Raw genomic sequence first — 25,897 nt, forward strand, 5'->3', positions numbered from 1 at the left:
AGAGATCACTGATTTATCAACAAAATCAAGTTTTTTCCCTTTTTAACAAAATTGCTCAAAAACTTCTTCTCATGAATGAACCTCCGGGTAAGTCTGAAGTGCATATATACGTGTTAGAAATCTCATAACCATGTTAATATACATATTGTATTATTGTATTGTATATTACACCCGTAGCAAATCAGATGTGTCGAATTCCACCCTGGAATCCGGAATCTCACTCCTGTATTTTTTATACATAGCTTATAGTCGTTATCTTTAGACTAAAGTTTATGCATTTAAAATTAATCTTGTTGTAGGTTACTTTTAAAAGCCTGAATTTTAGACTCTCCTGGCTTCCATAGTCTCAAGTTCTATGAGACTAAATGTTAATATTTGTATTTATATTTTTAACCATAGCCTGTTTCAAAAAAAGGATTCAATCACCCATTTTAAATTAGTTCAAATTGATTGATAGTTTAATTGTCAATAGTATGGTGGTGGGCCGGGGGACTTGATTTACCCTAAGTAAGGGGGGGGGGGATAGGGGGAGGTTTTGAATTCACCATATATGCACAAAAGTACACATTGCTCATTGTCATTTCTACAAATACCATTCTTAAGAGAAATCTCAAGGCTGGAATTTCCATGTAGTCCTGGGGCTAACTTAAAATTGGCATTTATCGGAATCCAGGAATTCAGACAAGTGGACGTCAGGGGCTAAGGGGGCTAAGGGTACAAGATGGACTACGGGTACTTTAGGGGCTAGGGAGGGGATAATAGTGGCAGAGGATATATAAGATAAAAACTAATTCAATTTAATAATTTAAGAACTGTTGAAGCGGTCAGTAAACGCAAAAAAGTAACAAAAACTAAGAATGCGTACGCTAATGCCGGTTGGGATATGTAGAGGGGGGGCATGTTCAGGATGGTGGGGGGGGGGAGACTGGAATATATTAGGGTTTCATCTATTGGAGAAATCTGAGTGTGGTTTCTCCAACGCTAGACATGTAGATAGATAGATAGATACATAGTGAGAGTTGGGGCCTTGAAAATATTACTTACAATTACTGACCGCTTCACACACACACACAGATAGTTCTGCGGACAAACACACAAACATAATTCCCACAGGCTCACATTGTACTCTTACCGCACGCATAAATGCACCCCCTTTACCTCCTCTCAATATTAAACACACTGGCGTTTTAGATACCACCTCCCCACCCCCACCCCGCGGAATCAAAATAAAAACCAAAATATTTTTTCGCAAGTTGTGAATTTTTGTGCCAAACAATCCTGGCGATGGAAACAGAGACGTTTTTCTATATTTTAGTTAATTGACAAAAATGTTTGATATTTATGTTGCTTTTATGAATGTTTACCGAATCTCTATCTTTACCTTCACGTTGTACTATTTAGTTGTTATAAATAAATACATTAATAGTAAACTTTTTTATTTTATAAAATAATTTAAGGTTACACTAAACAAAATATATCATGGTTGAAAAAAGTAAATGGTTGAACAAAAACGGTTATAACGGACGTACGTAGCCTATAACAGAGATTTTTATGGATTTTTTTTAGTGATTTATATATATATTTATTTTTGGTTTGAGCAAAATTTAACTTGGAGTAAAAAATCGAAAAATAGTAAAATAAATATTTTCCCATATTCCATCTTTTAACATATTTCATGATTAATAAAGAAAACGTATGTTTTTTTGTATTTTCAGATAAAACAGGGAAAACAGGTGTTAAAAATAGATAAAATATAAATTGCCTCAACATTTCTTCAACATGAAGAGTGAAAATGAACAATTGTACGTTAGATATAAATACAACAATTTTCAAATACAACATTAACAACAGACTTAACATTTATTGAATTATAGGCGTCCAAGTAGGCTTCACATAGAACTATAATAAAAAGTCAATTTACAGACATCTTAAAATTGTCACTCAATTCCCATGTTTATTGGGACACCCTGTGTCCACTATATCAATTTGATTTATTCATCTCCGGTCTATGCGTGCTTAACATGATTTGTAGCAAAGACACCAAGCATATTGAGTTCAGGTCTCCTAAAAACAATAAAAATATTTAAATTCCGATTGGCTCACCATTTACCTGATTCACAACGGTCACTTTAAACCTTTGTCTTATCAAAGATTAATAAAAAATCCTTATTTTCTAGCCAAACATTAGCAATATCTAATTATTTCTCCGAAAAAGTAAAATTGTCAAAATTTAATAAGTTAATATTTACATATTCCAGATAAAAGTACGACTATAGCTTTCTTATTGTTCTTCAGACGAAGTTATAAAGGGTACTGGTGTGTATCGAACATGACATTAGTGAAGGTTTATTTGAAATTACGTTGACAGTCCCTTTAATATCACTAAACTAATTTAGTGGGTAAGTCAATTACGCCTATGATGTGCCGGGTACTGTAAAAAGTCTGGCCGCGTCATCAAAATTAAAACCAAGTTGGCATAGAATAGGGTCCGCCGGTAGTTGCCGGGCGTCATTAAGGTTTGTACAAGAAGTCGGTCCGGTGACCGGTTCGAATTCAAATTGACCCTAGTCCACCGTGTAATGATTATTCACCTAAAACCCCTTCAACTCCTGCAAGATTACTGACTCGGAACAGGTTTTCCTTTCTCCAGCTCAAAATGGCCGCGGACAGCAATGCCAGGATCTTAAACAATTATTTCTTAAACTTTTTATCAGAAAAGACCTTTTTTGATTCATAAATAAATATTTGAAAAAATTTCTTTCTTTCATCATCATGAATTAAATTCGAATTTTTTCAATTTACAACTTTTTTGTTGTTGATTATTTCTTTACTGATTTGGATATGATTGGGATACAGCCGGCCAAACGGCTGGACCAATTGGGCTGATTTTTTTGTGGACACTCATTTTTTTCCATTTTTTTTCACCGGCAACGCCGGACCCTTCAGGTAGTAATTTTTAAAAGTGGTGGAGTTAATATTTGTACTCAGTTTTAGTGTGATCTACATCAACATTAAAGGAATGGAGTCTATATATTTGCTTGCAACATGATGCATTTTCATCTAACAGAAATCATATTAGGTTGCAAATATATAGTAATTAGAAAATCAGAGCTTGTAACAAAGAATCAATTCCTATTTAGAATATAAAATGATTTATTATATGAATATGATTAATTAATTTTTCATGAAAAAAAACTGTAAAATACGATTTAGGACCTTGGATTTGATTATGTCTCACCACACAAAATTTAATTGATTTGTTTATTATTCATTTGTTGGAATTTAGAATCTACGGAAACATAATACTCCGCCCTTGCGCTGTATAATTTAGAAATTCATTGGATTTTATATTCTTAGATATCATGATTTGTTTATGGTTTATCATATGTTTTATCCTGTCTATCCTGTCTATCCTGTCTATCCTGTCTATCCTGTCTATCCTGTTTATCCTGTTTATTCTGTCTATCCTGTCTATCCTGTCTATCCAAATTCAATTAGTCAATTTATTTTTTTCAAAGCACTTTATCAGATTTCATACGAGATTGGGGGGAAATGGGGGGTATTATGTAGGGGAGGGGAATTATTTAGGGGGGGGGGTGTTTGAAGTGTGTGAACGCATTTTATTTCATACTTGACTAAACATTGATAACCTTGAGGTTTAAACAATTTCAGGGTTTCACTTTCTTAGCATCAAACTTGGTTTGATTTGTTTAATATTACTTGGTTAAATATATTTCATTCAAACTAAATTTTTATCTATTTAGTTAATTTAAAACTAAGGTTCAAAACACAGTTTTTACACTTATTCAATTACTTACTTACTTACTCGTTCATTCAATCACTTAGGTGCTCACTTACTCACACACTCACTTCATTACTTACTCACTCACACGCTTACTCAGTAACTCACTTACTCACTTACTCACTTACTCACTTACTTACTTACTCAGTAACTCACTTACTCCCTCACTTACTTACTTACTTACTTACTTCCTCATTCATATACTTCCTNCTTACTCCCTCACTCAATCACTACCTCACTCACCTACTCACTGAAAGATACTGGAAATCACATTCCTAGATATAAACTGTGTAGAATGTAGATCTAATCTATACTTGTATACAAGGACCTATTCTCTATCAGAAATATTTTATAAAAATGTAGAAGAAAAGGGAAAATTGTTATGGAGGGGGGGGGGAGAGAAATATTAATAATTATTAACTCTAATACAACTTGTTTCTTTTAAATTTTAATTTTTTATTTTAGCGAGAGTTTCTATTAGTGGGACTCCTCTTTGGAGTCTCATTGGGGGACAAGGGACCTAATCTTGATCAGTCCTATGGAGCCCCTCAACAGTCTTATGGAGCGCCACAGCAGCAGGTAGAAACACTTTTAAAACTTTATTGTAAATTTTCAGTTCTTTTTTTTGACACTTATTCACCTCTACTTGCATATAGCTGACGGATATTATTTAAAGGAACCTATCTGTATTTTTATTATTCTATGTTCGAGATATATTCATTAATCTATGTAAATATGTTATGACGGGTGGTCCTATCCATATATTTATTAATCTATGTTTAGGTTAAGTACGGTGGTCCAATCTACATATATTTATTCATCTATGTGAATATGTTAAGACTGGTGGTCCTATCCAAATACTTATTAATCTATTTTAAGGCTAAGAACGGGTTCAAATCTATATATATTTATTAATCTATGTTTAGATTAAGTTTGGTGGTCCTATCTTTATATCTATTATTCAATGTTTAAGGTTAAGTATGTGGACGGTCCTATCTAGTATCTATATATTTATTAATCTATGTCCAGATTAAGTGCAATGGTCCTATATCTTTTATTTGTTAATCTATGTTTAGGTTAAGTACAGTGGTCATATGTTTAGGATAAGTATGGTGGTCCTATCTATTGTCTATATATTTGTTAATCTATGTCAATGTTAAGTTTAGTGGTCCTATCTGAATATTTATTAATCTATGTTCAGGTTAAGTACGGTGTTCCTATCTTTATTTTGATTAATCTAAATAAAGGCGTTGCCCGTGGAATTAAAAAAATCTAATTTAGAAGAAAAGTGCAAATTTAAGATAAAAATTGATTTTTAAAAAATAAATTTAGAATTTGAAGAAAATAAATTTAATTTTTTAGCATGATCGGTCCAGCGGTTTAGCCGGCTATATATATATATATATATATGAGCAAAGAGCTTTATTATATAGATGTTCTAGTTTGGTGGTCCTATCTGTATATCTATCAATCTATGTTTTGGTTAAGTATGAGGTTTCTTTCTTTATTTTTATTAATCTATGTTTAGGTTAAGTATTGGGGTTCTATCTATATATCTATTAATCTATGTTCAGGTTAAGTGCGGGGGTCCTATCTATATATTTATTAATCTATGTTTAGGTTAAGTATGGGGGTCCTATCTATATATTTATTAATCTTTGTTCAGGTTAAATATGGTGGTCCTATCTATTGTCTATATATTTATTAATCTATGTTCAGGTTAAGTACGGTGGTCCTATGGTATACTCTGGAGAGAAACCACCAATAATTCACTTCCCTCCTCCCCCAGAGGTAATTAGAAATGTTCTAATCTTTTTTTTGTAAAAAAAACTAAAATAAATCTTTAAGGTTAAGAAAAACTGAAATTATCTATAATTTTTATAGTCACCATAGTCTTCAGAACTTATTTGTCCAGGATAACACCAATGAACATCTTCCTTCTTACCAACCTAGGATTGATAAACAGGAACCACCAGTTGAACAACAGCAGAACCTTAACCCGGAAAATCCTCAGCTAAATCGCAAGAAGAAACAGCACCATCATCATGAACAGTCAAAGGAATTTAGACATCAAAATCAGCCCCAGAAACAGCAGCAACAGCAATCTCAACAGCAAAGAAGACGCACTCAAGAGAAGAAGGAGAACAATGGTTTCTTTGGTCTTCAGAACTTATTTGTCCAGGATAACACCAATGAATACCAACAGAAGAGGAATGAGGTTGACCCAGGTCAAGCAAGGCAAGATGCAACAAAAAGTTCAGCAACAGGTGAGATTTGTGCATTCATTTTTTTTTGGTTTGAATTACATAACAAATTCAAAAGAATTAAACTTGTCCTTTAATTCATTCAAAGAGAGCCTTGATAAGCTAAATGTAAGATATAGCATAAAACAAGCTAAAGGCTTTCATGCAATCCTTAACAATTATTTTCTTGTTAAGAGTTCCTTGGTGCAGGGGTGGAGGAGGAGGGACGTCTTCAACCTAAGCTCCAGGAGATAGAAGCTCCATAATAATAATAATAATAACCCGTAATTCCGATTGGCTCACCATTTACAGAGTGGCATGCCTGATTCACAACGGTCACTTTGAACCTTTGTCTTATCAAAGATCAATAAAAAATCCTTATTTTCTGACCAAACATGAACAATATCTAATTATTTCCCCGAAAAAGTAAAATTTTCAAATTTAATACGTTAATATTTAATACATGTTCCAGAAAGAAGTACGACGATAGCTTTCATATTGGTCTTCAAACGAAGTTATAAAGGGTACTGTGAAAAGTCTGGCCGCGCCATCAAAATTAAAACCAAGTTGGCATAAGATAGGGTCCGCCGGTAATTGCCGGGCGTCATTAAGGTTGGTACAAGAAGTCGGTCCGGTCCAAATTCAAATTGACCCTAGTCCACCGTGTAATGATTATTCACCTAAAACCCCTTCAACTCCTGCAAGATTACTGACTCGGAACAGGTTTTCCTTTCTCCAGCTCAAAATGGCCCCGGACAGCAATGCCAGGATCTTAAACAAATATTTCTTTTTTTTAACTCTGAGGATTTTACTGCCGATAGGTAAATCAGAAAAGACGACATGGAAACCTTTTTTTTATTCATAAATAAATATTTAATAAAATAACAAGGATCTTTGCAAGTTTTCTTTCCTTTACATCATCATGAATTAGATTTGTTTTTTTCAATATACAACTTTTTTGTGTTGATTATTTCTTCACTGATTTGGATATGATTGGGAATAAGCATAGTCTCAAACTGAAATATTCTATATAATAATGTTGCGTATAGCCGGCCAAATACGGCTGGACCAATTTGGCTGACATTTTTTGTGGACATTCATGGGTGGCCGGGGGTGTTTTAATAGGCTAAAAAAAGAAAATTTATTTTTCCATTTTCTTCCATTTTTATTTCCACGGGCAACGCCGGGCCCTTCAGGTAGTAATTTTTAAAAGTGGTGGAGTTAATATTTTCACTCAGTTTTAGTGTGGTCTACATTAACCAACATCAACATTAACGGAATGGAGTCTATATCTTTGCTTGCAACCTCATGCATGATGGTGTTAATCTTTGATATTTTAATCTTAGATTTTTTCACCTAACAGAAATTATATTAGGTTGCAAATATATAGTAATTAGAGCTTGTGACAAAGAATCAATTTCCATTTAGAATATAAACTGATTTATAATATGAATATGATTAATTAATGTTGCAAACTGTAAACTGTAAAATATGATTTAGGACCTTGGATTTGATTATGTCACACCATACAAAATTTAGTTGATTTGTTCATTATTCATTTGTTTGAATTTAGAATTTATGGAAACAGGGCGGACCTGGCTCTGTAAAATTCAGAAATTCCTTAGACTTTATATTTTTAGATATCAATATTTTGTTGTTTGTTATATATTTTATTGGTTATTCCATTCTATCCTGTCTATTCTGTCTATCCTGTCTATCCTGTCTATCCTGTGTATCCTGTGTATCCTGTCTATCCTGTCTATCCTGTCTATCCATTCTATCCTGTCTATTCTGTCTAATATCCATATAATCTATAGTGAGACCCACAAAACTGAAGAAGGAGGAAGACGACAATAAAATCAATAATAATCTGTATTTGAGGCTGTTATAAAGCAAATTAGTTCAAAAATCTTATGAGATAAACGGGTCAGTGTGTACACTGAAAAATGACGTAATCTGCACCACTTCTGTATGTCGAGTCCATAAGCACCTGATCCAATCAGGTTTGTTGTCTATTCTGAACCAATAGAAATAGTATGGCGGTAACATTTATCTTTCTATCTATCTCATTATCCAATCAGAGTTATGAATCCTTCTATCGGCCCTATCAGTAAATGGAAATATTTACTTACACTGAAACTATAGTGGCGCACAATTGGTTTGTTTCATGTTCATTGAACTTTTAAAACCATAACCTGAGTCTAAACGATCTTCTTCATAAACCACAGTTTTATGGGTCCAACTGTATTTATCCATCTATCTCTTTACCTCCATAGAATCGTAGGCAATGATTAGATCCCAGAGAGAAAGTAGCTGAATAGGAGCAAAGTACCCAGAGAAACCTCTCATTATCCATCTACCAAAAAAGTCTTCGCCACAAACTCAAATATTCTAATCCCTATATCTTTGAAAACCAATGTCATAGACCTTAAATATTTCAAGCTATGGAATATGTTGGATCAGAGAAGCAAAGTTTGAAATTTCAAATACATAACCCATCAGTTTGCAAAGATATTTGAATTAGAAAATTTAGTTTGTGGCAAATCGGTTTTAACATTTCAGAACCTTTTATATCATATCAGAGGGTCCGAGGAACCTAGAAATCTAAAAATAGATTCATTACTGAACTGTTTTATTTCTTATGCGGCTTAGTACCTTTAAACCTTGTATTGTCATTGAATTGATATATTTATAATCAAAACTGGGCTAAACTTTTGCTCTGTATGCAATTCTGTGGAGAAAATTAAAAATCCACCCAAAAAATACTTTTTTTATTGCCATAACTAATAATTCAGAAAGTTGACAGAATTTTTATTCTGATTTTTTATTCAATATTGATTTGTTAAAATCGGTTGCGCTTCACGGAGCCTGGTGGGAACTATCGTGCGCGGCGGTAAACTTTGTAACAATAATATTTCAGGGTCAGATACTATCCCCCCTGCTAGAATCCAACCCTGATTACCAGGTGGACATAATGAAATAATAGATTAAAGGGACTGTACGCGTAATTTCAAGGGACTCTCAAGGCAAAGATGTCAATGCCAGATTCACTATACTGTTCCCTCTTGAAACCTTTATCTCTGATCAATAATATGGAAAATATTGTCAGTTTTCTTAATTTAAAAGTGTTAAAATTCCTAAATGTTTTCCTGCAGTAGAAATGAGCAAGTACTTTTGTAGAGAAACCCCAGGGGGGATGATAGTTGTCTACCTGTGTGCTCAGTTGGCTGTACTGACCTACAACTGTAGAGAAACCCCAGGGGGGATGAGAGTTCTCTACCTGTGTGCTCAGTTGGCTGTACTGACCTACAACTGTTTACTAATATTTTTTTGAGATCTAGATATTTATTATCTCCGTATCGAGATTATATCAATTGTACAAAATTGTTCACATGTATTTAATACAACTATTTTACGATACTATCGTGTACATATATTCTTAAACTAAATAATAAAAAATCATACGGATACATTTTATCGTTTTTTCCTTTAATTAGAAATTTGGATTTTGGGATACTTGGATCCTGCAAGACATACAAATTGAGGAGTGCAACAATGAAAGTGTAGAGAATAAATTGCATATAATTAGTCGGTGACGAAGATTTTTTTAAGAGTCGTCTGCATATAATTTGAGCATTTAATGAGGAAAGTCAGTTTGAGCAAGCATTATAAAGTTTTTATGTAACAATGGTATAATGTCAATGTATGCAATATGGAAGTTAAACTATGTCGTCTTGATGCTAATTAGCCGACGCAATTATGGAATACGATATATTTGAGGTACATACTGGCAAGGAACATTGATGGTTCCTTCCTGCATGTTCCTTTTCTCTCTGTAGTTAATAATCTACACGGCCAACGTGACGATAGCAGGCGCCAGAACAAGAAGTGTTAAACATGAAAAAGCTTGTTGGAGAAGCATTTAGTTTCAAATGGAACAAAAACACATTATGCTTGAGAACAAGACTCACGTAGAACATTGGTTCTGCGCTACTATCTAGGACATTGAAAAGAGATCAGTGCTTAACCTCTTCATTTCTCTCAATTCTTCAAGGTATAGCAAGGTATGGTGCACGTTTATATTGTGCAAAGATTTCGAGATATCGATGTAGCGTAGTTATCTCCCCTTCTTGAGAAATAATATTGATATACTATAGGTTAGGCCAGAATCTCCTTATAATAAACAAATATGCAGTACGCTCTTGGTATAGTTCATGGCCTATTCAATTTGTAAAGGATTAAGTACATCATCACTCTATACAATATAACCTCGCTAAGAAACCCCAATTAAAAAAATATTAGTTTTAAAAATCATAAACATTAATATCTATTTCATACTTTATAAGACAAAGCTTGTAAGGCCGGGTACTGTTGGGTATTGGGAATGACCTTTTTTGTATAAAGGCTCACTTGAAATAACGCTTACAGTCCCTTTAAATTGTGGGGGGGGGGGCAATAAACCCCCATCTTGTCAAAAAGTGTTACCACCCCTATTTTTAAAGATATATTTTAGAATCAAAACATATGATAAGTGAAATTTGTATTTTAGCTGGTTTTGTGCACTGCGTAAAAAATATTTATTCTTAATAAGTTTTTATGACAACAAAGGAATTGATTTTTTGCCACAAACTCAGATTTTCTAATTCCTATAACTTAGCAACCCGTTTTCCTAGACCTTTGATATTTCAAAATATTAATTCTGGTAGATCAAATAGTCTAAGTTAGAAATATCATCAGGTTGCAAAGATATATGGGTTAGAAAATGTAAGCTTGTTGCAAAAACTCAATTCCTTTGAAGCAATTACTCCTTCTACTTCTTTATTCTATTTGGATATTTGGCAACATATATGTATTTTAATTGCTAATTGTATAATACATTTAAAATTGAACCCAGAATTGGAGAGCAGATTATCAATACCTTGTTAAGGTGTTACATGACCAGAGGATATTACTTACATATTACATACATACTTACATTCGTACACTTTTTCTAACTATAGGGTTAAAAAGATTTTAAAGTAACATTTTTTTGTCCATGACAATTTTTTTTCCAAAAATGATAAAGTTTTAATGGATAGAGTGAAATCCAAGAAATCGTTTTAAGGACTTGAAAAATATTAAATAAATTCCCATGCATATTGTATGGTGGAACTTTCAAAACATAAATAAATATCAACTATTGCATAATAAGTTCTCATGAGAGGAAGGTTGGGGGGGGGGGGGGGGGAGGCCAATATCATTTTCCAATTTTGGCGAATTTTTCTTTCCGAATTGGCGCATGTTCAAAATAAATCCAGCTATTTTTCAGATTCACCGACAAAGGGTCAAACGAACCAGGGTCAAACGACACAGGGTCAAACGACATAGGGTCAAACGACACAGGGTCAAACGACAAAGGGTCAAAAATGCGACAAAGGGTCAAACGACACAGGGTCAAACGACAAACGGTTAAAAAATGCGACAAAGAGGCAAATTTTTTTTAATTCTGTCAGTTAGTATTTTTTTTATTATTATTTATATCACGGGTTAGGTTAAGTTATGACACTTTATGGGCCGAGCGCTGTGGCTAGGATTCAATCTCGATCTACAAATGTCATCCCCCCTTAATCATGCTTTTAATCCAGTGCGGCAGTGAATTCTTCCCCACCTCGCACACTCGAAGGTTGGAGTTCAGCGTCTGCCAGAATATTACAGGCCCGAACTTGTCAAATTCAATGTAATTTAGGTCGTCTTTACATCCTTTGTGGGTCATTCCCTGGTTTATATATTTAACATGAATTATAAAAATAATTTTAGTTGCTTTTAACTGTTCCTCTGAAACTTGGGCCCGATCAGGTCAGTCGTTTTGACGTTTATCGGTTATAAAGAAACAATTATACAGACAAGCGAAGTATAAATATGGATACCTGAAGACTACTCTAGTTGGCTGGACAAGCAAAGTATAACTATAGATATACCTGAAGACTACTCTAGTTGGGGCTGGACAAGCAAAGTATAAATATAGATATACCTGAAGACTACTCTAGTTGGGGCTGGACAAGCAAAGTATAAATATAGATATACCTGAAGACTACTCTAGTTGGGGCTGGACAAGCAAAGTATAAATATAGATATACCTGAAGACTACTCTAGTTGGGGCTGGACAAGCAAAGTATAAATATAGATATACCTGAAGACTACTCTAGTTGGGGCTGGACAAGCAAAGTATAAATATAGATATACCTGAAGACTACTCTAGATGGCTGGATAAGCAAAGTATAAATATAGATACCTGAAAACTACTCTAGTTGGCTGGACATCAATCGACAGAAAATGTGACCAAAGCTCGGGTTCATGACGCTAAAATAGAATGTACTATACCTTGAGAACCAGCGGCGCTGCCTAGGTTACTCGTTTAAGTACTCCCGATATTTGCCCGCACTTGGACACAAGAAAATTTTACCGGGAAACTAAATTTTGGGTAAAAAACTGACCCATTTAACTTAGAATCTCAAAACCAAACATTCCCGTGGATCGCCCGAGTTCAAAAGTGTGTGGAAACTCAGTTAAGCGGTTCCTAGTTATGTTCGGAGATTACAGAGATTACAACTTTATATATCATAACTCCTGCTATAGTGAAGAACAAAAATGTTTAATTTTTTTATTATGTGATATGATAAATTAGCTTTTTTCGTACTTGTGCGTAAAATCAAAGCTTATTAGGAGCTACGAAATCACAAAGTCGTAGTGGTAAATTTAACCACCTCCTTACTTATAGTTCACAGTGGAATATTTTAAATTTTCATATTTCATAATAAACGTGCTATAAAGTAATCATCGTTCTATAAAGTTAAATTAGCTGTACATTACAGCACGTGTGCTATAAAGTTTTGATTAGTTCCCGGATTTTCTCCAAAAAATTTAGGATATTTACAAAATAATTTTGAAATGAAAATAAAATTAAAATCAACTCTTTTTTACTTCTGCTTTGTTTCAAAGCTTATTTGATCTAAAGAAATAGCCATTGATAGAAGACAAGTACACAAACGTTTCATAAAATTACCTAAAAGACTATTATTTTGGCACGAAGTGCCATAAAGATTTCGGACTTAAATTTTTAGAATATATGTTGTCGCTTGCTAAAGCTTGGGACAAAATTAAATCTAAAAAGGCTTAAACCTTCTCGATAAAGAGAAAATTTCTGTCCAAAAACTTTATAACACTGCGAACCAAATAACAGTGGTATAAATAGTTATTCTGTATTTTTATATTCACGATCCTCTGCAACTGCAACTTTGAAAAATCATTAAATAAGCCAAAAAAATACTACATTTTAGACAGAAGACTTAACTTGAACTTGAAATTGTCATATTTTAAGAGCTTTCGGTCGTCTTTGCAGTTTCATCCTTTTGGGGTAACCCTGTATTGTCAAATTTAGACGACAATACTGATACGACTTAACTACCTCTTAGCTTCTCTAGTTTTGATATTACGCACAGTATTAGAAAACCAAATTCAAAGAAAGTCAAAACATTTTTGTTCTTCTCGTAGCACTTCCTTTAGAAAAGTTGTAAGTGAAAACATTTAAGATTTCAATCTTTTATGCAATTTACTTTAATCTGACGTGGAAATTATACACCTTCCAGTTTTGAGATTTATTTTAAAGGAAATATCGACGGAATTTCAACTGATTCTCAATGAAAAAAGATGCAGGTTCAATTCTCTACAGTACACGTTAGCCTCTATTTGAGTCATAATGAGAAAATTATTGTCATTTTCTTTCGCTTTGATAGCAAAACCTCAATCGAACAAAATCAATTCTTAGCTCGAAAAACAAGGGTTTCTCAATCACTCTTGAAACTGCGTCTAATAGAATTTAACCTGAAGAATATTCTCGAATAAAGCGCATAGACCAAGAATGGATTGGGGGTGAGAGGATATCTGATGAAGTCGGAACCAGAATCTGAAAAAAATATGAAAAAAATAAAAAAAACTTTAAATTGAACAATTGCATTTTTGCAATCTTTAATCTTAAAAAAAAATTAAAAAGTTCCAACAATGGAAATCAATTTTGAAAAAATTGGAACAAACCTTAACTCATAGTTTGACTATGGGCAATGTGTCTATAAATTTAACCGTAAACTAAACTTAATTTTATCAAAATTATATGTGAAGATAAAAATGTCAATCTACATAAAAAATAATTAGAGTTAAAAGTTTTAGAATACTGCATTGTAAACAAGGTTACAAACGATAAGAGGTTTTTTTTACAGCCTTTGACATTATAGAATGTGATAATCAGAATGATAATCAGAATGATAATCAGAATAATAATCAGAATGATAATCAGAATGATAATCAGAATGATAATCAGAATGATAATCAGAATGATAATCAGAATGATAATCAGAATGATAATCAGAATGATAATCAGAATGATAATCAGAATGATAATCAGAATGATAATCAGAATGATAATCAGAATGATTACCAAAATGAAAACCAAAAGGAAAGTAGTTTTAGATCTTAATCTTGATCTTTAACTGTTTACGATCTGAAAATTTTTGTTGTAAATACAGACTAAACGTCATAGAAATCAAAGACGACTTCATACAATTACTATACTGGAGGGTTTACCTAAGGTACATAGCTCTGAAGGCGAAGTACAACTGTACAGGGTCAGTGTATACGTAGGAGAAAGGTGCACAGAACATTGACATCCCATGGAACGGAATCACACCGCTAAAATATTAAATTGGAATAAAGCAACCCTTGATTATATTCTACATTGTTTATACAGTTGGACACACAAAGCTGTGAAAAAAGAAGAAGTCCAGATACGGCTGAACCTATAAAACCTATATTTAATTAGCAAGATTAAAAAGTATCGGCGTCGGTTCACTTTTAAATCAATTTGAGTAAATTTTAAAAACCAACCATAACAAAAATGCAAAATATTTTATAATATTTTTACCTGGGAGGGTATAGTACTTGGTTTTCACTGAGCCCTCCTCTACCTCTTAAAACTCCTTTGGGGGGATTAGCTGAACCGCAAGAGAACATTTCAGCAACCTGAGATAATATTTTTTAAATAAAAAATATTTCTTGGCAGAAATTTTTTTTCCATTGCAAATGATTGTTCTATTAACTTTTCTGATCTTAGTAATGTTAGTTGAGAAACAAATAAAATATTTTTATGTCCCATTGGAACATGAATGGAAAGTTCCGGTTTTACAAGAACTTTTAAATACAAGAATGAATAATTTATATGCTGAAGGATCGATTCGATGATTACGTAATAACTGATTTGATAAATATATTATGTAATGAATAATGATCCATGTAGCCTATTTGTACATAATTTTGCATATTTTTCTTTTTTCTTTTGTAAAGCTATATATTCAAAAATTTATTTAAACACATTTAAACTACACCATTTATGTATTTATATCTTTGTGTGTGAATAAATCTTTATAATAATAATATCACTTTTGTAATTAATTTACATGTAATTTTGGAAAGAGGAAATATGAACCTCAAAGGGACTGTTAACAATTTTCTGTTCTGAAAATATATAAATTTGATCAATGTCGTGCGTTGCCTTTCCTGCATAAAATCACAATTCTAAGTTCTTTATATTGCAGAGAACGTCAATTGCAAATTATCTTATTTCAGACAAAAAACTTTTATTTTGCTCAGAAAAAGGTAAAAATCGTACTGTTTGAAATATAAAGGGCCAGTGTACTTTACGTTAAAAGTCAATTTAAAAAAAAACATATGTTTCAACCAACCTGGGTATCTCTACTGAAACAAAGCATAGTTTTATAAACCATATCATCAAATATAAAATATTGATCATCATTTGCAGCATTCAACTCAATATCCTAAAAATAAACGTTAACCAATTCTCTCATACTGATATCAAAATATTAGAATGTTCGATACATCGAATAGTATTCGATTAAGTTCGAAAGTTCGAATTTTAAAAGTTTGAAAAGCATCATAGTTGTAAGTGTGTGGAAGACGACTTTTTGTTTTGAATAATCCAATTAACAAGAAACGCGGCAATTTGAGTGTGTCTAATCACTGTAAGCGTAATTTCAAGTGACCCTAAATGCAAAGATGACGATGCCTGATTTACAACAGTACTTCTAAAAGCTTTGTCTGATCAAGTATGAATTAGATATGCATGTTTTTTGTATTATATTATTAAACTGTTTTAACTATGGTTTCTTTATAACAGTGACTTGGGAAAATTCTTTCTTGTAAGAAACAATGTAGAAATTCACAGAAATAAACACATTTTGAGTAAATCGGGCATTGTCATCTTTGCATGGAATGTCACTTGAAACTACGCTTATAGTCCCGTATACCAATACATTTCAATTAACCAAATAGGTTGTCAAGTACAATAGACGGCAACACAGAATGCGTACACTTTCAGTACAGCTGTTTAAACGTCATAAGTGTCAACTCAAATTTTCTGGCTGACAAAACTATAAATAAAAGTGATATTTTTAGACTAAAGAGCTTATCTTTTAGTGAAATTAGTGCAATTTTATGTGTTCTTTATTTCTGTTTTCACACTTTTTCATTTAACGTTTTATAGACTTAATGACGGGGTTGAAACTGATTTTGTACATAACCTTTTAACATTGTAATTCGAAAGTATATCGTTAAAACACATTTCAGAAATGTTTAATGATATCTTTGGAGAAGTGCTCTGGAAAGGTCTAATTAAGGATAAACCCCCAGATCCAGGGGAAAAACAGGCAACAAGAAACGGTAATTTTCTAATGAAATGTCGTCTTCTAAGGATATTAAATTTTTTCTCAAATGTCGTATTTTACTATTTTTGGGAACACGTACGAAATATATAAAAATTTTCAAAAGTGCTTTAATTATGAAATTATTGGAAAGTCTATGTAGATATATATTATAAACAGGGTGTCCCAAACAAAAATTTGGAGTAGGGGTATTGGGTACTGAGGGAACAATTTTAAATTAAATGTTCACAATCATGTTAACATTCGAAATCTCGATTTGTCAGTTATTTCCAGGCATTCTTTTTATATCACAATCACTTCTTTAATTATGGAGTATGAACCGAAAAATTGATTTCCCAGATTTTTCAAATTTTGATTTTTTACATATATTCACTTGTTCATAAATAACCAAAAAATTCACAAATTTTCGTACATTTTATGTAAGTTATCTGTTGCAGCCAAAATGTTGGATCTGCAAATTGTTTTGTGAGACAAAATGTATATTATATTTAAATTTCGCAATATGGATGTCTGTGTGATTTGTTTTGATAAAAACGACATATTTTTTTATTTATTTTAAATCAAAGCCACCAAATGAAAGTAAAATACTCTATCTAATTTTGAGTTGTAAATATTTTTTATGTATTCCTACAAAGACGACATTTATCTTCACCGAATCTTGGAAATTTCATTTGACACATATGACGTTGTGCGCAGTTGGTCGATTTTTCTGTTGCCATCTATTGCACTTGACAACCTATTTGCAATTAACTTGTAAGCCTGGTGTAAACTAACACCAAATGTATAAATGTCGTCTTCTTAGTCCACTGTTTTATGGATTCCAAATCCCAATATCTGTTTCAAACATAGAAATCAAGAAAACTAATCTCTACCTTTATAATGAGTTTGTCCAACATAATATCTGTAGATATAACAGCTTCTCTCAATTCATTGTAGGTCACAATATCTTTCTCTATGATCTCGCATCCTAATACCTATACAAAAAATAGAAATATTGACAAAAGCTTGTAGAATGGTTATGGTGAATATGCAAACTAACTTTTATAATTCTTTTACTTTGAAACTTTAATCCAGTACTGAGGTACTCATAGATTAACCATTAAGAATGAGACTGTAAAAACTGTAAAAACTATAAAAACTGTAAAAACTGTAAAAACTGTAAAAACTGTAAAATTATGAGTTCTGCCTTGAATATTGTCTTTAATTGGGTTATAAAATGATTTATCAATGAAAACAAACAAGTGTACAGTTGCAAGGATTCATGAATTTCAGGAAATTCTGTACAGTCGTCGCTGATGCCCCATCCTTTGTGTGTAACCCTATATTAAAAATCTATATCTAAGGCGACATTTTTTCAAGATTTTTCCGAATACGACATTTAAAAATACCTGAGCCCATACACATCCTCTTAAACTGTGAGGACATCCTCTTTTCAAGTATTCCTTGGAAAATAAATCCAAATTAATTATACTGTCCCCATGACACTGTGGAATAGGAAGACGACATCGAAGCAATCTAATGCGTAGTTGATGTTTTGTAATGCAAATAATTTTACCGTGAAATTCGACTAGTGAATTTGCTACCAAAGTGAATAAATACTAAAGTGGAACAGACTAAGGAAACGACGACAGGTTGGGCGAGTTGGGCCATAAGGTTTTATTTGGTTTGGAAATAATTTCATGAAAAGATTTCGTTTGGAAAGTAAAGACTAGAAAAAATAGACTAAAGACCCATGTAAATGTCGTCTTCAGAAACAAATTCTAAGTCTGTGTTTGTAAACAAAGGGAGTCCAGCTTCTGTTGTACTGTACACTCCGTATACAGACTAATTTATATATATATATATATATATACATATTTCTAAATACTTGGGACATAAAATGTCGTCATCCAACTATGAGTTTGGTCCACTTTAGTATTTATTCACTTTGATTTGCTACAGGGTGTCCCACGAAACATGACAGTTTGTGAATTGAAATTTCTTCATCCATATATACAGTATAAAGTATTATAGACTTTTTTTGCAGTTTATTTTGTTTAAAAAATCTTTTAATCAATTTTATTTTACTTTGAAATCAATTTTACTATAATGTGGCTGGCATGACATTTTTTATTATACTAGGCTTTTAGGGCGCTTCGCGCCCACTTTCTATTTAAATTGTGAACAAAGAAGAGACAAATTTTGCGGATTTTTAAAAAAAAATTCGCGGATTTTCAAGAATTTAAATTTTTTTTACAAAATTGAAAACCTTTAAAACACATTTTTTTTAAATTTTTATCATTCATAAACCTTCCCTGTGGTCCCACAACAAATTTGGGCCTGATCGGTTCAGCCGTTTTGACGTTTAATGGATACAAACAAACAAACAGACAGACAGACACCCAGACAGACAAGCCAAATTTATATATAGATTCTCTTGGGGTTCAAACAACTTAACAAACTATGGAAGAAAAACAAACTTTTCACCAACTGTCATGTTTCGTGGGACACCCTATATGTCTCATGTTCATTTGACTCCTTGAGCCTCAAACTGAAAATTGTATGCACAAGCGTTGCTCCATTCGGCAACATTTTCCAGCGAATCAATCTATTCTATCATTCGTGGCTAATTAATAGAAATTGATAAAAAAAAAACTACGAGATTTTTAGGGGTTTAAATATTTAACTGATTTTAGCTTAAAGTTACGATTTAATTTAGGTCACTGGTGTTATTTCTTAAAGAGACAGACCGGCAGGTCTGTAAGGTACAGGGTGTCCCAAAAAACATGGGAATTCAGTGACGAATTGGATATCGTCTTTGTTATGAATTAGCATTGTAATACCTAATTTAAAAGCCATAATATTATTATGTCTGCTAGAGTTTATTTCATTAAAAGGGTAAAAGTCTGTAAAGATGTGTCTATAATGTCTCCGCTAGATGAACAGTGAAGACGGACAAGTTTACTCTGTTTGTAGACTGCAATTTTCTTGTTTTACTAAGTACACCCTTATGCAGTCAAAACATAAACAAACAAAATGTGAACATAGCAGACGAAACTCTTACAGATTACAGCTTTCTCAGTAGGTATCACTGTACTAAATCTAAGAATTATTTAAAAAGTCGATAATTAATTCGTCACTGAATTCCCATGTTTATTGGGACACCCTGTAGTTGAACTGAGTATTAAGTGTTGTAGACAAATTCTTTAGGATTCATTTATGAAATATAAAACTTTTTAAAGATCTGTAAATCCTGAGTTTAAGCGCAAAGTCGACGTTCAAAAACGTACTTTTGGGTGGATACGTTTTCAGAATTGTTTTTTTAATTATTAGATAACTACGACAAAAATGTATGAAAAATTCTACAGTAAACTAATTAGTTGTTTATGAACAGGTTGAAAAATTAAAAATTAATCTTTAATCAAAAATAATTAATCTTGTTCAATTATTAGTATCTATTTTCTCATTATTCTACAGGGTGTCCCAAAAAACATGGGAATTCAGTGACGAATTCGATATCGTCGTTGTTATGAATTAGCATTGTAATTCCTAATTTCAAAAGCCATAATATTATTATGTCTGCTAAAGTTTATTTAATGAAAAAGGTAAAAGACTGCAAAGATGTGTGTATAATGTCTCCGCAAGATGAACAGTGAAGACGGACAAGTTTACTCTGTTTGTACACTGTAATTTTCTTGTTTTACTAAGTACAACCGGTTGCAGTCAAAACATAAACAAACAAAACGTAAACATAGCAGACGAAACTCTTACAGATTACAGCTTTCTCAGTAGGTATCACTATACTAAATCAAAGAATTATCTGAAAAGACGATATCGAATTCGTCACTGAATTCCCATGTTTTTTGGGACACCCTGTAGTTTCTCATAATTCAAAAAGATTTTCTGGAATTATTATTGAAAAGACAACATTTCAAGAAATTGCAGAAATCTGCGAATAAATTCATAGAAAATAGGAAATTTAATGTAATAATGAAAGCGAAATAATTGTTTCTAGCATTGATTTATTGAGAAATTTCTTTTGAGAAATATGTTCCGAACCATCTAATTAGATTACTTTATAATTTTTACTTTATTTTTCGTCTTCCTCTAACCTTAACATTTAAGCTTATACTTTCCGTTCTTTAGTTATGGAATTAAACCTAAATATTTTTATATGTATATAAATGTATGTCTATCTATCTATCACCTGCGCTAATGGAGCATGATTCCTGTCTAGAACTTTAAGACCCAGCTGGTAGATCTCCTGCTCCAGCTGGTCAGCTCGACCATCAGGCTACAGTACAGTAAATTACAGTTTAGTACAGTACAGTAAAGTACAATACTGTACAGTACAGTACAGTACAGTACAGTACAGTACAGTACAGTACAGTACAGTACAGTACAGTACAGTACAGTACAGTACAGTACAGTACAGTACAGTACAGTACAGTACAGAACAGTACATTATACTACAGTACAGTACAGTACAGTAATATCGGTTTTTATTAAACACTAACAAATCGCATTAGTAGAAAGTTGTCCTGTTGAGTTATAAGCTTTAAAAATACCCATTTCTGGTTCACAACTTTACCTGTAATACGCCCAGGTTGGGTTGTGCCAGACTTAAGTCATGAAACTTCTCCGTTAAATCATTCAAATCAGCTGTTTCAAGCTGAATCTATAATTTTCAAAAGTTTTCATCTGAGCAAACAGAATTAACTGTGAAATTTTTCCAAGCTATGGCCTGAATTTATAATAAGTCAGGGGTTTCTAGTCAAATTTAGAGAGACCCAGGTGCAGCATAACAAAATAATTGATTTTTCAGTTTTAAAGTTTAGTACATATAACAGAATAAGATGTACAAAAATCTACAAAGTTCTATATTCATTTTTTGCAAGAATAACAAGAGGGTGTATTGCACTTTGAGATGTAGGCGTCAAATAACATTTCTAATAAACTTTTTTAAAAATATCCCTGACGAGGCCCTTCTTTTTAAATCCAGTGGCAGTTTATTCCATTTATTAAGAAGTGCATATGATGGAAGATATTCCAATGAGCCTGTATTCAGAATGTCAATTTGATAGTTAAGAGATCTCTCAAAATTCCCGAGCTTTTTAAAGTGTCGTTAAATGATAAGGGTGGAAGGTTAGAAGGTTAGATAGATATTTAGATAGATAGATAGAAAGTTAGATAGATGGATAGATAGATAGATAGATATATAGATAGATAAATAGATAGATAGATAGATATTTAGATATATAGATAGAAAGTTAGATAGATAGATAGATAGATAGATAGATAGATAGATAGATAGATAGATAGATAGATAGATAGATAGATAGATAGATAGATAGATGTGTACCTGGATTAGTCCGAAAGGTTGACCCATCCCCCTGGCTCCTTGAATATTCTGGTTGGGAGAATGCACCTGACTGATAACCTCCAGAAAATCCTTCACACATTTTTTTTGCATAAAGAACCGGCAAAATGTTTTTCAAAAATCTGTGCATTTTCTTTAAAAATTAAAAATTTTTAAATGTTTATGATTAAAAAAAACATGATAAATAACTTAACCTTAGATGAATAAACAGGACGAAATAAAGAAAGTTCTAATTCCAAAGCTGATAAATCCTCCCAATGACCTGACCATAAATATACATATATAGAGGAGAGCACAGGCAGCCGTAGTACATTTGAATTTCCGAGCCGGGTCAACCTTTCCGGTCCCAGTTTGTACCGTATCGCCCGGACATTGAGTAAATATAGCAGACACTTAAATGGACTAGCCATTGCAACAAGCAACGCGGTCATAATTTAGGTTAAATTTACTTTTACTAAAGGGTCAGAGGTGAGTGAGAGGTTGATATTTTTCTATTATTTATTACTTTTCTATATATTTAGTTTTCTTTTATAAATTCTTTTTTGCGGATTGGGCGCTTAATCGCGTTTAGATTAAAAGAGTCTGTTGTCGTTATCTAGCTCTGGGGTCACGGCTCTTTGATTTTTTATTTAACATTTTTTGTATGGAATTTTATTTTAAAAGGGAGAAAAAAAACAATAAATTAATTTTAATTATTGTGAAAGTTATCTATTTCAAAATTTAAGAATATTTACTTTCGAAGTTATACTTAGTACTTACTTATATATTCTTGCTGTTCCACCTAGAAACATAAAAAATGTTAATCAAGTTGATTTCATGTCATTTTTGATAATTAAATTTTTTAAGATTTGTACACAGGTTTCCAAAATAATGTTTTCATTTTGTAAATATTGTTTAAAAGGGGTAAAATTAACATGTTAATCATGATTTACTTAATATTAATGGTAAATATATTCAAATGTTCCAACTCCATTTTAAATTGGGGACCCCTGTAAATGCTACCTGGCAGCGTGGTTTAGCTAATGTTTGACCCAGCTCAATACACATTGAATTCAAGCTCTTCAAAACCCGTTTCTCCCATTGAGCCTAATTAAAACAAATACATACATTTATAAAACTCAGGCATCAGTAGTTTTCAAAGGAACTTTCAAGTCTCATCAATTAAGAATTATTTATAATATTATGATTTTGAAAACTGATTATTTCTAAATGTGGATTTTCTACAAAAATGTTTTGCGCATTTCTAATGCAGGAAATCATTATCAGAAATAAACACTTTTAACCTAGAAAAATAACAATATCTTCAAAATTATTGATCTATGCATAGAGGCTCACATGAAATTAACCTTACAGCCCCTTGAAGCCTTGCACTTGCTAGGCTTTTGCTCTTTTGGCAATCCCATGTCAAAAAATAAAACTTTCTTAAAATTTTAAAATTAAAAAGTTTATTTTTTTCAATTTAGAGATCTATAAGCTCTCTTTATGGTAGAGTATTGTTAAAAGGGTTTATTTTCTTACTAATGGAAAAAGTGTTTGTTAAAAAAGTAATTATATTTTTAGAAAATATTAAATACTTTAAAAATGACAGCTCAAACTTAAGGAGACTTTCATAATATGATGCAATTTTTTTCTGTCGCGTCGACTTTTTAAATATGTAGCGCTGTGATTAAAATATGTTGCATATTAGTCCACGTATTGACCAGATTTTTATTTTTCATTAAAACAGGTTTACGTCAGCTATAAGATGATGGTGGCCGCCGCATTGCAGATTATTAGGTGAAAAATGAAAATGTATTGAATATAAAGCTTTGTTACAGGAAACAAAAGTTTCAAACAGTTCATATTTTCCATAGTTTCCGAGCCAAAACGCAGTTTGGAATTGTCCTCCCCTGTGCTACCTGTATTTTTGCCACATAAGCCAATGGTTCCCTAAGTCTTCCAGTTGTTAATTCTTGAATCCATTTCTCCACACCCTTGCTTCGCATCAAATGATACACACAGTTTTTCAACCTGTAAATAAAAGTAATGTGGAACTTGGAAGTTGGACGTAATTTCTAGTTGTCATAATAATTATGGTAGTAATAATAATAAAAATGATAATGATAATAACAATAATAATAATAATAATAATAATAATAATAATAATCTATTTGATAAAGCTCTTCGCTCATATATATTTGTATGACTTAGAATAAAATTCGATTTTTTATTTCACGAACAACATCCAGCAGCTTAATCTTGTAGTAATTGTAAAAGTAACAAATTGTTAATAATACTTAGTTTCTATTCCTGATGAGCCAAGACATTTAAGAAATGTCGCTGGAAACTCTGATTCTGTAACAAGTGGAGACGAAACCAGTTTTTGTAATTCATCAACCAACTCAGGGTACACGTCCTGGGTCTAAAATACAGATGAGATTTTAAAAAGGTATTTTAACAGTTTTTTAGATATTATATATTATTAGTACAATTTATAATAAATTTTCTCGTCTTGTTCCTGCATTCTTGGCAATCTTAAACATTTTTTTAACAAGTTGCCAAAGGAATTGATTTTTGCAACAAACTCTAATTTTGTAATCCTTATATTTACAACCTCGTGGTGTTAAACTTTGATATTGCAAACTTAGATTATTTGATCTGACAGAACTCATAATTTGAAATATCTTAAGCCTTTATCTGTCGATGATTTTTTTGTTCAGATTCAATCAAAGTTTTATGCAGCTCTATTCCAAATGATTTACTGCTTTAGTACAGTGAAACCCTTAATAACGAATATATCGAAAGAATTCATCAAATGTCGTATTCTTCACTTTCTGATAATGGAATGTTGCAGATATTTAGCTTTTTAATTAAATGATTATATTTATATGAAACTCTTTCAAACTGTTCCCGCATATTCATGGCTATTTATTTATTTTCGCAAATACTGAAATTTACGAAATATCGTAAAAAAACTCATTGAAAAATTTTCAAGACGACATTTGATAAATTCTTCCGATGTATTCGTTACTCAGGGTTTCACTGTATGAAATTACCTCAATCTGTTCTGAGAGAAACTCTGAAATCATCTTATTATGTGAACTACTTGATGTCATTTTGTTCTAAAAATCCAAAACATTTGTGATTCTAAAAACCATTTTCATTGGTCTGTGAGTGTAATATATATCATGTTCTAAGAGACAATGATTTAAGTAAAAAGAATCGAGTTCTATAGCCACAATGTCAAATTTTCAGATTGCAAAAATTAAAAATGTGAAAATTTGAGTCTTTGGCAAAACAAAACCAGTTCTTAAATCTACTCTTATTTGTTGACATTGAGATTAAAAACCAATTCTTAAATCTACTCTCATTTACTGAAATTGAGATTAAAAGAACCAGTACGTAAGTCTACTCTCATTTACTGACATTGAGATTAAAAAAAACAGTTTTTAAATTTGCTCTCAGTTACTGACATTGAAATAAAAAAAACTAGTTCTTAAATCTACTCTCATTTACTGACATTTAGATTAAAAAACCAGTTCTTAAATCTACTCTTATTTACTGACATTTAGATAAAAAACCAGTTCTTAAATGTACTCTCATTTACTTACATTGAGATTAAAAAAACCAGTTCTTAAATCTACTCTCATTTACTAATATTGAGATTGAAAAACCAGTTCTTAAATGTACTCTCATTTACTTACATTGAGATTAAAAAAGCCAGTTCTTAAATCTACTCTCATTTACT

The 25,897-nt window shown here is 32.0% G+C and overlaps 1 protein-coding gene across 1 annotated transcript; it reads right to left on the bottom strand.

Moving 5' to 3' along the window:
* Positions 1-1,245: 1,245 nt before the first annotated feature.
* On the bottom strand, positions 1,246-25,267 carry LOC111711521 (TBC1 domain family member 19). Its single transcript, XM_023485898.1, has 19 exons — positions 25,206-25,267; positions 24,447-24,571; positions 24,069-24,180; positions 23,173-23,256; positions 22,930-22,951; positions 22,365-22,432; positions 22,153-22,242; positions 21,382-21,468; positions 20,998-21,084; positions 18,200-18,253; positions 17,684-17,785; positions 15,816-15,908; positions 14,999-15,096; positions 14,662-14,766; positions 13,906-13,987; positions 12,317-12,384; positions 8,314-8,401; positions 2,592-2,682; positions 1,246-2,064 (listed from the first exon to the last, which is right to left on the bottom strand). The coding sequence occupies exons 1-19, from the start codon at positions 25,263-25,265 to the stop codon at positions 1,982-1,984; spliced, it is 1,599 nt and encodes a 532-aa protein (XP_023341666.1). The 5' UTR covers positions 25,266-25,267; the 3' UTR covers positions 1,246-1,981.
* Positions 25,268-25,897: the final 630 nt, after the last annotated feature.

This window comes from Eurytemora carolleeae, unplaced genomic scaffold (assembly GCF_000591075.1).
Source record: "Eurytemora carolleeae unplaced genomic scaffold, Eaff_2.0 scaffold437, whole genome shotgun sequence".
NCBI lineage: Eukaryota > Metazoa > Arthropoda > Copepoda > Calanoida > Temoridae > Eurytemora > Eurytemora carolleeae.

Excerpts from the sequence above, each read along its gene's own strand:
- LOC111711521 (XM_023485898.1), bottom strand. The coding sequence starts at position 25,265 with ATGACATCAAGTAGTTCACATAATAAGATGATTTCAGAGTTTCTCTCA. Across the intron at positions 21,085-21,381 it reads CCAACCTGGGCGTATTACAG|CCTGATGGTCGAGCTGACCA; the intron begins GTAAAGTTGTGA and ends ACTGTACTGTAG. Across the intron at positions 12,385-13,905 it reads TATTCGAGAATATTCTTCAG|CGTCATGAACCCGAGCTTTG; the intron begins GTTAAATTCTAT and ends ATTCTATTTTAG.